Source organism: Callospermophilus lateralis, chromosome 8 (assembly GCF_048772815.1).
Source record: "Callospermophilus lateralis isolate mCalLat2 chromosome 8, mCalLat2.hap1, whole genome shotgun sequence".
In the NCBI taxonomy this organism is placed as follows: Eukaryota; Metazoa; Chordata; class Mammalia; order Rodentia; family Sciuridae; genus Callospermophilus; species Callospermophilus lateralis.
Genome location: NC_135312.1, coordinates 19,968,081 through 19,985,226, shown reverse-complemented (window position 1 = coordinate 19,985,226; position 17,146 = coordinate 19,968,081). Strand labels below are relative to the sequence as shown.

The window sequence follows — 17,146 nt, the reverse complement described above, 5'->3', positions numbered from 1 at the left end:
TAGAAATCATCAGTACCAACATCATCATCATCATCATAATCAATATATGGCAATGAAAAGAAAGAGCAGACTATAAGACTATAGGAAATAATTTATCAAACTTTGTGACTATTTTCATAAAAGAAACAGAGATCAAAGGTATTTCAGTCTGAATTATTGTAATACTGATGGTTATCTATTAATAGAAATAGGGAGGTTAGAAAAAGATGCTCACTTTAAGAACAAAATAAGCTCAGTTTTAGAACTGTTGAGCTTAATCTCACATTTAAGCAGATAGTTCATTTCAGAGGAATGGAGCAAAAAGAGACGTGGCAGTAAAAAAAAGGGAAGCTATGCAGACTTGAATAAAACAACCTGAATATTCTTTTTAAAAAATTTTTTTAGTTGTAAATGGATTTTTATTGTATTTATTTATTTATTTGTTTATATTCAGTGCTGAGGATCGAACCCAGGGCCTCACAGATGCCAGGCAAGTGCTCTACCACTGAGCCACAACTCCAGCCCCTGAATATTCTTAATAAAGTAAATGGCAAATGCTAAAAATAAATGAGACAGTGATAGAAATGGGAGCCACCCAGGTATGGGAAGGTTTTAGAAAATCTAAATATAAAGCAAATATTAAATAAAGAATGAAAAAGCATTAGCAGGCAGCACGAAGAATCCACTGAAAGTTAAAAAAAAACACACATGAATTTAGACTAATGATTAACACATAATTATGTGATTTTCCCCTAAAGTAGTCAATAGTTTGGGAGAAAAGTAGACAACAGAAGTGGCCTTAGTCTGAGGACTAGAACAGCAAACAAAATAGAATAAGAGGTTATGAAGTGCAAGAGAGAACATGATGGAATGAATGGCATTGTGAAGTCCAGACTAAATAGTTTTCATTCAGAGAAGAGAACTGCCCAAGGGAACAGGAAACTAAAGAACTGGATGTCCCATGGAGAACAAACACTGGAAGATAGGATACACTAACTGGAAGAAGAGATAATTCAAATGACCATACGGATTATACATAGTGACTTTCATCCAAAGAATACAGTGTAGAAAGGTAGTGGGTACTGATATTGCCGTGGAGAAAACTCACAAAATACTACCTCAGCCAGATGATCAAGGTCAGCATCAATAATAAAAATCATATGACCATGGTTAAAGAATAAATTCAACAAACATTTTTGAGAGTGTTCTGTGGTCTAGGCACTATGCTAGATGCTGAGTGTAAAAAGCACAGTCACTGCTTTTTAATGAATATTTATTATTTAATGAATAATTTAGTGCAGGGATTGGCAGACCTTCTATAAAAAGGCAAATAGTAAATATTTTAGACTTTGCAGGCTCAAGGTCATGATTGGAACTACTTAACTCTGCCATATTGTAAAAGCAACTATAGACAATTGCAAATGAATGAATATAACTATTTTCCAGCAAAATGTATTAATTCCTAAAATTTTCCTGCACCATTCTTTTTAAATTAATTTACTTATTATTTCTCCCCCTTACAACTTATTATAAAACTTTCCAAATATACATAAAAGGTGAAAATAACATTTCAGTGAACATCCATGTACAGAAGATCTAAATTCTACCATAAACATTTTACAATTAATACTTTCTCATATTTCTTTAATATCTATCCATTCCTCTTTGCACCTAACAATTCACCTTATTTTTGCTTGCATTTCTAAGTAAGTTGCAGGCATTAGTATGCTATTCCCCTAATACTTCAACATGCATCATTAACTACAGTTCAATATTTTTGGCTCATTTTTGTTTCTCTTGAGGTAAAATTAGAATAAAACAAAATGCCACATATAAGTATGCCTTTCCATGAGGTCTAGCAAATACATAACACATGTACAATCTAAACCATTACCAAGACATTGAACATGTCTGTCACTCACAGAAAATTCCTCTGTATTTCTTCCAATAAATTTCCACCCTCAAACTCTCAGAGGCAATAATTGTTCTGTTTCCACCATGATTATTTTTCCCCATTCTAGAACCTCATTTCAATGGAAAAAAAGTATATATTTTAAGTAAAACTTTCTTTTACCCAAAATAATGTTTTCAAATTTATTGAATCAATACATTATTGATATTCATTGATACATTACTGATACATTGGTCTATCAACAGTTTATTTCTATTTATTCTTCAATCATAGCCAATTAATTGAAGGATATAATTTGTTATTTATTCTTCCAACTGATGAACAGCTGGGCCATTTCCAATTTGAAACTCATATGAATAAAACTTCTATGGAAGTTCTTCAACAAGTCTTTTTGTGGACACTTGCTTTCCTTTACTTTGGGTAAATAACTAGGAAGGGAAATGTCTGTCTCATAAAAGTCACATGTGTTTATTTTCACAATAAATTCTCAAACTTTTTCTAAAGCAGTACCATGGGAGTTTTACATGCCCATGAACAAAGTGTAAGAATTCAGGTTACTTCATAGCCCTATCAATATTTGTCTTGTCAGTCTTCAATTGTGGCCACTCTGTTGGTTGTGCAGGTTAGATTTTTTTTGTATTATTTTGATTTTGATTTTTCAACCTTTAAAAATGTTTTAAAAATTCCTAGCTTTCCAGGACTAAAAAAAAAAAATAGGAGGAAAGCTGAATTTGGACCATAGTCTACAGTTTGTTAATCCCCAATCTAGTGGGTAAATCTGAAAAGAAGATACATTCCTTTACCGTTCACATGGATTTTTATCAGAGATGATGATATACTTTAAGAATGAACTCATTATTTTCAGAATGGACTCACTTTCTCTTCCTTCAGTCATGACAGAAAACCAACCTTTGTTTCTTATACTTAATATATTAAAACTGATACTTTCTTCATATCTTTTAGAAAATTCCAAAAAATATTTAGACCCAACTTTCTTAGTTTTAGTTTCTTTATTTTAAATCCCTGCAACAAAGACCACACAATTCTTTTACACGTGTATTATTTAACTATTATGTTTTATGACAAATCAGTAAGTATATATTATCTCACCCTAAGAGACACTACCTTGAGAAAAAAATATATATATTTCCTCAAATATCTCCACATTTTTTGTTTATATTGCCTTCTTTCACCATCTAACTTTCAGGATTTTTAAATAAAAATAAAAGTTGAAAAATAAAAATGTACCTATCATCTACTATTGTGGAACATGGTAACTCAAAGCAGCAAAAAATGTTTAAGAGCAGCAAAATCATGATAATTATTGAAGCTGTGTGATGCATTTGTGGGTGTTTCTTTAGAGTATATTTGAAATTTTTCATAATAAAAATTTTTAAAAATCTAATTCTAAGGCTATTCTAGAGAGTGAAGTCCAACTCTGTTATGCCCATGGAGCACTTTAGCAATGGCTACCAGAGAGCCCTACCCACATGGAGAAGAAGGCTCAGGAACAGTACTCTGCCAAAGGGAGGAGGACCACGCTGTCCCAGTGAAGGACAGATAAGAGAATTGGGGGGAAATGTGATAAAGCGTATTTATTGAGTTTCTCTCCTAACAGATTTTAATAGCTTTTCCATTTAAATTATTTTATCCTTTTAAAGTGATCTTAGTCATTTCCAATCCATTAGTGTGTGAGAACAAACATATTTCAAATACAGTGTCAGTAACACTACTTCAAAGGTTGATATTTTAAGAGGGAGCACCTCAGCAGTGGCTGTCAGAGAGCCCTACCCAGCATGGAGAAGGCGGCTCAGGAACAGTACTCTGATAAAAGGAGGTGAACCAGGTTGGAGGTGAACCCAGTGAAGGACAGATAAGAGAGTTGGAAAATGTGATTCATATTTAATGTTTTTAGTATCACAAGACATGACAACTAGATTGTCACGTGATCATTTTATTACATTTTAAATGGCCAGTATAGTACACTTTCCCCTCTTCTATTCAGTTTCTTTCAGGATTACTAGGGTTAAATAGGTATAATCCTTGGTTACTGAAAATAAAAAGAAAGAGTATGAACGCACTAGGGACACCACTTTAGTGGTTCTACCCAGTCTTTCATATAATGAATAACACGTACTCCTGATATCAATGAGAACTTTACTCTGAATTACATAACTCAGCATGAAAAAATAAAATTAAAATGAACAGTAGCCAACCTGAGCTTTCCTCATGTATACCAAAGGTTCCTTGAGATGTTCAGGAGGTGCAGCAGGATGACTAGGTAAAGGATACCTACAAGCAAAAAGAAGCAGCTAAATATTATAAAGAACTCTTGATAATTAATTCTCTTGATAAGAATTTATTTACCTCTGTAGTCCATGTTATGAATGAAAGAGAATATTTGTTCTATGTGTTTACATGGAGTGCAAAAATCTAATAAAACTTTAATTCTTCTCGCACTAGTAATGAAAAATTTTTAATCATGTTAGAAGTTAAATTGCTTGAAAGTCTGAACTCATAAACTGAGCTAATCTCTACAAATACTCACATGAAAATGTCTATTTTAGCACATAAATATTACAATATTAAGAGGAATTTTAAGGTTAAAAAAACGCATTAACTTATCAATACATCAAATCATTTCATTTCTCCCAATTTCTTTGTCTAAATTATATATATTTTAAAAAAACTGAAATGATAATATAAATACTTCTTATGATACTAATCATGTTTCATATATACTACATAAATTCACAAATTGAACAAAATTTGAAAATTTTATGGCATTATGAACTCTATTTTCCAAGCAACATTACATTTTCCATTCAAAATATATAATTTTCAAAGAAAATATATTTACTTAATCAATAAATACTTGATGTTGGCGAGGATGTGGGGGAAAAGGTACACTCATACACTGCTGATGGGACTGCAAATTGGTGCAACCAATGCAGAAAGCAGTACGGAGATTTTTTGGAAAATTGGTAATGGAACTACCATTTGACCCAGCTATCCCTCTCCTTAGTCTATACCCAAAGGACTTAAAAACAACATACTTCAGGGACACAGCCACATCAATGTTTATAGCAGCACAATTCACAATAGCTAAACTGTGGAACCAACCTAGAAGCCCTTCAATAGATGAATGGATAAAAAAAAAAAAAAATGTGACATATATACACAATGGAATATTACTCAGCAATAAAAGAGAATAAAATCATGGCATTTGCAGGTAAATGGATGGAGTATGAGAAGATAATACTAAGTAAAGTTAGCCAATCCCAAAAAGCCAAATGCCAAATGTTTTCTCTGATATTAGGAGGCTGACTCATACTAGGGTAGGGAGGGTGAGTATAGGAGAATAGATGAACTCTGGATAGGGCAGAGGGGTTGGAGGGGAAGGGAGGGGACAGGCGATTAGAAATGATAGTGGAATGTGATGGTCATTATTATCCAAGGTACATGTATGAAGACATGAATTGGTATAAATATACTTTGTATACAACCAGAGATATGAAAAATTGTGCTCTATATGAGTAACAAGAATTGTAATGCATCCCACTGTCATATATAAATTTAAAAATTAATTTAAAAAATTAAAAATAAACAAATACTTGAGCCATTCTAAGTACTGAGTATATGGTAGTAATTGAAACAACCTCTGACGTTCTAGGGAAAAAAGGCAGTCAATAATTATGAAAACAAATACATAGTATCAGGTAGTAATAAGTGCCATGAGAAAATAAAAGCAGAGCAATGAGATAGAAGTGAAGGCCTCTGGGGAAACCCCTGCCAAAAAAAAACCTTGAGTCTCTAGATACCTTAGTAGTGCTTATCTTACATACAAGATAATCTAAAACTATCTCACACTGTGTAATAAAGAGGCATGTGTTTAATAATATCTAAATTTAAACAGATTTTAAAATTTAGGATTGAAAATTGAGAGCATTTACTGAAGATCTTAAAATTTATTTAATAATCAAAAGAAATTTATCCAAAAATACAAGTAACAAGAGGCAACAAGAAAGTGTTTCATATTTAGAAATACTTAAAGAGCTAAGTGTTCAAGGTAAAAGAGATAGAAACGTGAACAAAACACTCTAAAATTTTACCCTCATAGAGTTTACATTTAGTAATTTGAAGAGAAAAGAGTTGTTAGGTAACAAAAATGCACAAAAACCTTCACAGCATCCTTGATTCCTGCTTCTTGTCCCCCTCAATACTCCTCATATTTCCCTACCAACTGACAGAAACTTATTTTAGGCAACAATGATACTTCCTTGCCTTCATCTAGCAAGTTCCTAACCAGTTTTCTCTGCTTCCAGACTACTGTCAACCTACTTGCCAATTTGCTTGACTGTTAATCAGCATCATGTTTTCTTTATTCATGAACAAATGTATTTCCAATGTCAGATATAATGTCTGGCACATAACTAGATAACTAATATATCGTTGAATGAGTAAAATACAAATGTGATCTTTGTCACTAAAGATTTTAACATAGGACCCAAATCCTCCTAGGATCCAGTCTACAAAGTCTACAAAGTAAGCACATCCCTGCCTACATATTAGATTCTTCCAGACCCCTTCACCTTCTACCATCCAGCCATACAAACTTTTTTTTGTTCTTCTAAAGTGCCACATTCTTTTTACCTCTGTACGTCTAGAGTGCTGGTCCCTTCTGCCAAAAATGCTTTTTCTCTCTACTAATTCTAGCTCAGTGATTCTGATCTCAGTCTGAACACTGTTTCCTTTGGTTAGCCACCATGGCATCCCTAAGTCTAGTTAAGTGCCTGTCTTACGTGCTTCTTTTACTTATTGTACCTTAATTACCTCTTTAAAGTCTGTGTGCCCCTGGGGAAAAAAAGTTTCATAAAAGCAATAATTATCTAGCTTACTCATTCATTATTCTCATTACCTCAGAGAATAAACAAAAGGTGGCATTTAAAACTAAGAGGGCAAAAGAGAACCACATAATTTTGGAGGTACCCAGGTCCACCGCTTAAGCCCTCTCTCAGTGAAAGCCATGAAGAGACTCACTCAATACCTCGTGGTCTAGTGTAAGCACCCATTATCCTAACAGCTTCTATTTTAGAATCCTTGCTATCTGACACTCATACCTCTCTAAGGCATGGTAGACATTTACATTTATCTGCTGTAACAGTGGACTATTTGTGTTATAACATATGTATATGTTAGACACATTCATATATTTACACACATACATACATAGTAAGGCATTTATTTTGTTTTGGTTTTGTATGTTGCTGGGGATCAAACCCAGGGCCAATGCATACTAGGAAAGAGTTATCCCCCAGCCAAGATTTTATTCAAGTTTTATTTACTTCTTTAGTTTATGTTCCTTAAGGGAAAATAACAGTCATCTAATTCTTCATAATCTGCTCTGCACAAATTGCAGTGAAGACTAAGACACAGAAAGAAATCAGTACATTTCGGCTGCCTTATTTAAATCTTTGTAGTAAGGTTAGAATTAATAATTACACTAAATCTCCCCAATTTAACAAATATTTATCATGTGCTAGCACTGGTAGGTGGCTCAATAACTATTTGTAGACTCAATGTCACTTATTTGATGCTATTAGAGATACTAAAAGAAACAATATAAGAATTCTTATTCCAAAATATTTTTAATTCAGTCAAAAGATAAAATATATACATATGTGAGATGCAGTAAAAATCCATGGGTTTTGGAATCAGACAGCTGGAGGTCAAGCCCTCACACAGCTATTTATTAGCTATATCATCTTCAACAAGTTACTTAAGTGAACTATTATGGTTTGATGATCTGTTTTCTCCAAAATTCATGTTGAAATTTAATTGCCTTGTGACAGTATTAAAGTTCCTCTGAGAAATGATTAGGCCATGAGGTCTTCACCCTCATGGGCTTTACAAAAAGAAGAGTTTAACTTCCTTTTGCCCTTTCTTGCCCAAGTGCCTTCCATAGGTGATGATGCAGCAAGAAGGCTCTCACCAGATGCTACCACCCTTGATATTGGAATTCCCAGGCTCCAGAACTGTGAGCCAACAAATTGTTATTACTTATAAATTACCCAGTCTCAAGTATTCTGTTACAGTAGCACAAAAAAGACTAAGATATAGTCTAAGCCTCCTTTTTCTCTTCTGTAAAATGGTAATAATAACAAATTCTACTTCATAGACTTGTTACGAAGACTACATTAACAAGCCAATGTATATAAAATGCTCAGCATAGCATCCGGTGCAAAATAAGCATGCCAGCAATGTCAATTATCATTATTATAACACTGATTACTTAACAAATATTTAACTAATTGCTTAAAATAAACAGAAAAATAATTAACCAAAATACACAATCTGAAGTGGGAAGAGCTAACCTATCTGTGTAGTCCAAGTATTCTATTCACACCTATTCGGCATGAATGCATGTTTAGCTTCAATTATTTAGTATTACCTAATGAATACTCCTACTTTACTTTCTTTACTCATCCATCTAATGGTTGCAGCTAATGAAAAATAGGTACAGAATATACTAAGTCCACTTTATTCTTCTGACTTACGTTGGGGGAAACACTTCATCCCACTTAGGATATGCCTTTCTCTGTGACAAGAACTCCATCACCCTAACTGTCTCAGCCTCTCTCCAGGTCCTCATTATACTATAATTTAAATGCTTTATCCAATGTTGAAATCTGGGAAGAATAAACTGAACATGCTCACGGTGATACATTGGTATTTGACTGGATATAAAGTCTATCTGTTTTAGAGTTTAGGTGAGGCACTCATTTTGCTCTTGCACTAAGCTATGCTCTCCTACCTAATCTTTAACAGTCATAAAGTATAATTTCAATCTTCCATTTGCCATTTTGTTTTCTTTTTAACTTTCTATTTGTTCAGAACCAAAATGAGGAAGAAAGGTAGTACTACTGAGCTCCTTTAAAATTCCCAACAAGTTATTAAAAAAATATTTATTTAAAGTTCTATCATGTAGAATGTTGGAAATATGATAATGAATGAAAGATAGTCCCTGCTATCAGGTAAAAAAAAAGATAGTCCCTGCTGTCTGCCACACAAAACTGCTTTCAGGAATGTATTGTAACAAAAATAGCAATCATTAATAAAACATCCTCATATTATCCAATGTTTGGAATTATATACAAGAGGCAGCTTATTGTCATGATAAATATCTATTCCTCTGATTATTAGTACCACCAAAGGTATAGTCACAGTCAACTTCAATTAATAGGTAGCACCTAAGTTGATATTATTTAAGAATTCAAAAAACAATGGGGAAGATAGTAATAAACAAAGTAAATATTAATTTAGAAAAAAAATGTGTATCTAAAGCATATGTCCACAGGCCTTCATCTGTGTCTTTTAATTTCAAAAGGAAAAAAAAAAAACTGGAGATAGTCTGGTTAAGCTGTGTAATCTTATTTCCCAGTTAATCATAGATTAGAGAGGGCAAGTTAGAAATGGAAGTGTTAGAATATTAGAAACAAATAAAGTGATAGCAATAAAAATGCAAAACAAAACAAAACCAACAGGCATAAGAACTAAGACTATAAGCTCCATGAAGGTAGAATTGTGTTTACTTTCTAGATCCCCAATGCCTAGCACAGTACTACCACATGGCACATGGCAGTTACTCAATAAATAATTTATTCATAATAGAATGTTGAATAAACTACAAAAGCTAACATTCTGGATTTGTATTTTGTGTGGTGGCAAATAGTTCTACATGTTTTAACAGACCCTGATGGTAAATCTAGATAAACGAAAACACTGATGTTGCCAGGCCCAGTGGTGCACACCTGTATTCAGTGGCTCAGGAGGCTGAGGCTGGAGTATCACAAGTTCAAAGCTAGCCTCAGGAATTCAGCAAGGGCCTAAGTAACTCAGTGAGGGCTTAAGCAACTCAGTGAGATCCTGTCCCAAAATAAAGTATAAAAAAGGGCTGGGGATGTGTCTCAGTGGTAAAGTGCCCCTGAGTTCAATCCCTGGTACCAAAACAACAACAACAAAAAAAAAAAAAAAAAAAACACTTATGTTCTTAATGATGACACCAATTTTGCAAAGAAAAAGGGCAATTGTTTTTATATTTGTAAGTTTGTAAGGATAGAATAAAGTGTAATATCTAAAATTATGACAATAAAAAGAATGTTAGTAAGCTCCAGTTATCTGAAATATTAGAAGAAATATTCCCTAATTATACTGAATGAGTGAATTGGTTTTTTAAAAATATTTATATTTTAGTTGTAGTTGGACACAATACCTTTATTTCACTTATTTTTATGTGATGCTGAGGATCGAACCCAGGGTCTCGCACATGTGAGGCAAACGCTCTACCACTGAGCCACAACCCCAGCCCAAATTGTTAATATAAAATTCTTGGTGATAACAAAAACCAATCTCTTCATTATTTATTACCAGGTAAGGTTGTAGTAATTTTTAATTATATTAACTTACTTGAAATACCATATAAATATGAATGAGAAATAATAATACAATGAGCATACAGAGCAATAGTTGGGGATTCTTTTGTTTTGGTTTTTTCCCTTCAGAAGCATGTTTACTGCATTTGAAATGATACATCTGTGATCTCTGAGTTATAAAGGGTAAAAGGAAATCCTCTCATAACAAACTGACAAAGGTAAAAGGTAAAACATTTTCACAACAGCATGAACCACACACTCAGAAACAGATCTGGGTTTAATACAAATGACATAATTCCTGGTCATCTGCAGCTACTTTTATAACTTCATACAGATAATGAATTAGGCTAAAATGCACTATATATTTGGTAGACTTCAGGACTAGTATCCTTAGTACATCACAAATATATTTTGATATCCCAAAGAAGCAAGACTTGCAAGTAAGCATTTTAAACATAACTTTTGTTACTTACAAAGTAAATATAGCTTAACAAAACTGTATTTCAAAATAGGTGGGAAAAACTCACACGTTCAGTTCACTATAAACAGCATTCTGAAGTTTCTTTTCCCAACCTGTTTTTAAGGAATAAAAAAAAGAATAAAATATATTAACATAAAGTTCATTAAATAACATACATCTTAACAAAATTTAACTCAGTAAATCTTTGGCATCAGATTCATTTGTGAAAGAACTTTGTCAACTGCTAAATACTATGTAATACATGGTATTAAGGAATTACTACACCTTTACCATGACCCTCAGCTAATACTGAGTAGCAAAGTCATCAACATGATATATTTTTAAATTTAAACTTTTGTGCCATTTTCTCAAGTTGTGAGAAACATTTCCTTCTTCGTCTACCAAGGTGCTCGCTGAAGGCCAAAATCTTTGGATGTTGCTATGACAAATGTGCCAAGGGGAAGGCAGGAAACAGTCTGGCACCTGACCCAGACAGGCACAAATAACTAGTTACAATTAACTAGTCACTAAATTCTTGGACAACAGATGCAGATTATTATGAGTTACCATCACTTAATATCTCATTTTCCATATGCATGGGTTTCTATAGAGAAACTTTCTTGTTCTACAAAAAAAAAAAAAAAATTAAGATTTTCTTTTTGTTTGAAAGCACAGAAGAGGTAGAAAAAAAATGTAGAAAGAAAAAAGCCCCAGGTAAAAAGCAAAATGACAAGGTACTTTACTAAGAATATACTTACAACCTTAAGGACATTTTGCAAGATGAAAAAGATATTTAATAGTGATTATAAAGCACAGAGTGTTCCTTATTCTTACACCATGGCTGATAATTCTAATTATCACTAGATAGAAACCTATTCAGCATAGTTTTTTATAATTTTGAATGAGTAACTAGAAGTATGGGGATACTTAAAGAATTAGGAAAAAACACACAAACCTGATACTTTAAAGTATTCCTTAATGTCTTCTTTTAGTGATTCAAGTTTAATTTCAGGTCTCTGAAGGCTGGCCTAGTTTTTTGAAAAAGAAGAAGAAAAGACCAGGATCAAAAGTGAATCATTGGGGTTGATATATAATGCTAGTGCAATTTTTAAAAAAGGAATGTCCAAATGTGAGTATTATTTGAAAAATTCACTTTGAGATGTACAGAAATATCTGGAATAACTCATAAGAGAGAGAAGACTTTCCTACATAGTCTTAAAACAGATGTTCCTTGACAGAACACTATAGTCTAATCAAAATATAAAAACTTGAAGTTTAAAAAAAATGTTTAGCAGCTTATGAATGCTAAACATCAGATTTTATATATTCATTCACTTAATATTATATCCAACAGATATAGCACCTATACCTAATGATCAAAAACACAAGTTGTATCTATGTAAATCTATTTTTATACATGTCTTCCTCTTTGGATTGATACTAAATGTAAATAGGTGTTTACTGTGCATATTTATGAAAAACACATTAAAACTACCAGTCTTTCATCTTCAAGTTCATGCTTTCTATTCTACTGGTTTCTCATACTGTAATTTTTACCATAAATAATATATTTCCCGACTTGTAATGGCTTTGCTTACTCCCAAGGTGTTGATGTTTCATCATTTAGCTCTCTCTGTCAAATTCAAGAAGCAGCCCATTTGGGTATTTCATGAGCATTCCAAACCTAAGAAATCAAAAATTGAGTTTGTCTTCTACTTACAACTTTGCTTCTTTCTTCTATTTTTAAAACTTCATCCATGAAATTATCACCCACCAGATCTTCCACGTCAGAACTATCAAAGTTATTCTCAATTCCACCCTAATTCTTCAAAGACTGGACCCCTTTTTTGGAAGATGACACTGGTAGCAGAGAGTTGGGTTTCTATTTGTTCATTCATTTTGGTTTCATTTTTTAATCTCCCTGATTTCCATAGCGGGGAGGAAAACAACAGATCAAGCAACTAGATAACTAAAACCCCAAGAAAAACATTTACAACAAAATTAAGTTGTAAGATATCCCCGACAAACTCAAAATTCAATCAGCTGGGACCAAACGCAGTCACAAGACCTATATGGAATTAACATCTGTACAAGCAGTAGCAGACAGAAACATCAATGGGATAGCTGATGTGGGTGAATGCAAGAGAACCCCAAATTAGCTAACAAACATCCTCTAGAACACATGATGAGCCAATTTTAAGACAGTAGTTAAAATAGGGAGGGCTTTTGCCAAATTCAATATATAGTAGCTGAGATGAGAAGAGGTAGGAGCTAACAGCTATTAATTTTTAAAACTCACCAATTAGCACTCCTTTGTCTTGCAAAGTCACACAAAGGAAAAAATGTTGACAGATTAACTAAAACTGTAGATGACAGGGAACTAACTCAGTGAACAAAGCATTTAACCTGTCTTTCTTATGGGAACTATACCACTAGATAAGCAGATAGTAAATGAAGGGAAATGTTTCTTTATAAAAGCACTGCAGCTAATAACTAAAATAGATATGATATAATTAGAATTTCACAATTTTTCAACACCAATGAATTGCTAATTCTAGGCATTGAGTAGAAACAGCTATTAACATTGTAAAAGAGAACATGTATATGCTTCTCAATGAAAGAACACTCTACTATCTATAGCCAAGCCAAAGGCTGATGAAGCTTTGGGTCCAGTTGTCCATTTATAAGATATACAAAAGACAGAAGAACATGTTGAGTAGCACAATGAATTTAGAATCAGAAAAATCCAAGCTGTGGAAATCTCTAAAGTCAAATGGTCTAGTACTACAGATAATAAATTATAAGGAAACAAAAAAAAAGGGAGGAAACTGATAAGTTAAAAAACTTAAAAGACATATCACAATTTCTTTAATTGACAAGACTAAGCTAAACCCAGGCATATATATTTAAACTAATAAAACTATCAAGAAATGCAGAAAAGTGATTAGCATAAGCATCAGATTGTCAGGGCAGGGTTTGTGACTGGGATGGACAAATGGTGGGGCTTCTGGTGTGGTTGACAGTTTCACTTCTTTTTACAGGTGGTTGTCACTGTCATTCACCTTAAAACAATGAGTCATACACTTGTGCAGGATTTTTTAAACTGGGGGGGGGGGGATTCTATTTTACAATAAAAAGGTTCAAAATAGAAAAAGAAGAAATTTGTCTTCTAATCTATTTCTAACCTACATTTTAAAGTCCAGCCTCTAGTCTGTGTCCCCATCACTTCTTATTTGGACCACCATTACAGCTGCTGAACTGGATCTCTTTCCATTTTACTTAAACCGCAACCACACCACACCTGGCATTTCCAAGCCCCTTACTCTATTTTTCTTCTTTCTTGGCATTTATTACCTCCTAATACACTGTATGGTTAATTGATTTATTATGTTTATGGCATATTATACACCTTGTTACATTAAATTGGAAAACTCAGCTACAGCAGACATCTTTTTCTCTTTTATGGTTGTTAAGTACTTAGAATAGTTACTTTCATGTAGGAAGTACTCAATAAATGTTTATTAAATGAAGGAACAAATTTCTCCCTTTCACAATATATCCTCCAGTGTTTTCTTCCTAAATGTAAGTCTGTCCTGGTGTGGTTCTCCATAACACACAGAAGTTTAAATTTTTCAACAGGCATGTTGAGCCCTTCCTTCACAATGCAGACCCAGCTCCTCCCTACAAATGCATCTCCTCCTGCTGCTCCATCAAGAACAACACCCTCACCCCTCCACACCCCCCACCCCCACCCCACCCCACCCCACCCCACCCCTCCCCTCCTTTCACACCTCCTCAGCACACACACTCCACTCTCTAGTCACAGTGAACTGTATTCACTGATCCCCCAACTGCCAAGTCCCTGAAGGGCTCCAAGATTTTGTTTCTATTGTGTCATCAGATAGAAGGGATTTTTCAACACCTGGAAACAACTACTAGCTTCCAAGACTTCCCTCAAATACCACCTCCTTTGCCAACTCTCCCAGCAAATACAGAACACTGTTCCTCTGTGATTGTATTTACCAGATTACAATGTAATGTTCAGCTTAGGGATTTGTCTTTCTGGCTAGAGTACAAATTCAAGGACAAGAGCCAGGTCTTCTTCCTTTTTGCATCCCAAGTATTAGGTATCCTGATAGTGTTGTTTGACAAAATTACATTGACCAAACCACATTCTATTCTTTTTAGCCAATTTCCTTCCAAAATAAACAAGGAACTTCATAAAATTATTTTTAACTAAACAGAATGGTTTCCAATCTGTTGTTCCCAGGAAATATTTTAAAAGCTGTAAAATTCCTGCTCATTATTTAAAAGGAAATAAGCTTTCTTTTACTAGCCTGTATTTGGAAATGAATCAGAGAGCACAATTTAAAGAATTTTAAGAGAAAAGAGAATGTGGTTTACCTTTCTAAACATTTTTGATATTTCAAGGTTGTTAGACTTCCTAGATATACTTGTTATACTAAAGACAAACCAAATTCACTAACCTTCCAAGCTAATTGTAAAAATCCTCAGATATTTAAGATTTAAAAGCAAGACAGTGGGCTGGGGTTGCAGTTCTGTGGTACAGCACTTGCTTACCATACACAAGGTTCTGGGATTGATCCCCAGCACCACCAAGAATTAAAAAAAAAAAAAAAAAAAAAAAGCAGGACAGTGGAGACAAAGAGGACAACACAATAAGGCACGATCATTCTGGAACATGACTTACAAGTATAACTCTTTTTGCAAATAAATCTAAATATTATTAGGAATTCTACTGTATAGAATACAATGAAATTGGTATTATCATGCAATAAAAACAAAGAAGGCTTTTTTCTCAATGGCTAATGTCATAATTAACACTAAAAAGATACAATTTTATTCTGATATAGCTTCAATATCTAATTTACTTTTGTATTGTGTTTTGGTTGCTTGTGTAGAGAAAATTTTTGATTCACAAAGGTAAACATGAACATTTCTAATAGCTTTCCTGGCAACCTCAGCACAGTCCCAAATTAAACTGATACAGGAAATTTAAAGAGAAGTAGTTGGAAATTTTTGTTTGAAAGATAGATACAAAAATTATTTATCACAAATATAAAAATCAGACAAAGAGCTTCCAGCCCTTACAACTGCTAACACTATGTATAACATAGTATTTCTGCCCCATGGCCCAGTTGTCGTGTAACAGCAGCATACCATGCCAGGGACTACACTAAGCTCATGCATGGGTCCCTTCCCTGGCCAACACCAAGTACAGCAAACCTGCTGCAGTAAGATCCTCACTTGCACAGTGTACCTTGAGAAAACATGTGCAAGTCCAAATGTTTTTTAAAAACCAGCACAGCATTACATTCTTCCTTATCCATGGCATATTTATAGGCTCTCCCAAACATATGAAGAGAGATTAAACAAGAGATAGAGCTTTTTTCCCTGGGATCTATCCGTCAACAAGTTAATTTAGAAACAGAGTAGTGAACTATATACTAAAGGTTTGATACTTAATGAGTTTAGAAGATTGTTGTTTCTTACTATAACTTTTAAATTAAATGTTTTTAAGTAAATAGAATTTTCAGAATCCTTGGATAAAATAGAGCACAGTTTGAAAACTTCTTGGGACTAATGGCATTAAAAGTTCTGGAATAATCCCAGCCTTATTTAATACCTTGATCATGTAATTTAACTTCTCTACATCTTAGTTTCTTTATTTAATAGGGAAAACAATACCTAAACAAATTATTCAAGTAGAAAAATTTTCAATTACTTTTAGGCTACATAATATAAGATGTGCCCAAATGGAAATGGGCTAAATATTTACAATAGACTGTCAGGGAAGGAGATAGGGGGTTGAGGATAGAGATTTTAAAAATATCTATAACAAACATTAAGACTTCTCTTAAACAAAATGCCTCTAGCTCACCAAGAGAGCTAAAATACACTGCAGCAAGAGAGCATAAAATGAACTCATAGTTATGGCCTGCATATATCCTTCACCCATATTGATATCCTCCACCTTTCTGTACTCTAAAAACACATAGCCTTCCTTCCACCAAAACACCCCCTCCACACACACACACACACACACACACACACACCTAGTTTCTATTCCTAGCAACAGTCTTACTTCAAAGCCTCCATCACTAGAAATCTTATATTTCTAACCTTATTGAGTAAAGGAAACTGGAGAGGCAAAGCAATTGAAGTAGCAGCTCTGCCAAAGACACTGCGAGGCAGGCTGGGGGACACTCCATGCAACAGGCCTAGGGCGGTATACACACAGGAGCCGGAGGACTTAGTTCCCTCTAGCGAGACCTGGCCTCTCCACTTCTCACTAGGCTGTCATTTAATTTTAAGATTCATCAATCATTCCACACCCAAAGA

The 17,146-nt window shown here is 33.8% G+C and overlaps 1 protein-coding gene across 1 annotated transcript in view; it reads right to left on the bottom strand.

Moving 5' to 3' along the window:
• The window catches only part of Tbc1d19 (TBC1 domain family member 19), a 139,955-nt gene that overhangs the window by 98,175 nt on the left and 24,634 nt on the right, over window positions 1–17,146 (bottom strand). Inside the window, exons 2-4 of the mRNA XM_076864836.1 lie at window positions 11,739–11,811; window positions 10,851–10,896; window positions 4,108–4,183 (exon numbers count right to left, since the gene is read on the bottom strand). Coding sequence (XP_076720951.1) covers window positions 4,108–4,183; window positions 10,851–10,896; window positions 11,739–11,811 — 195 coding nt within the window. The remainder of the gene's footprint in view (window positions 1–4,107; window positions 4,184–10,850; window positions 10,897–11,738; window positions 11,812–17,146) is intronic.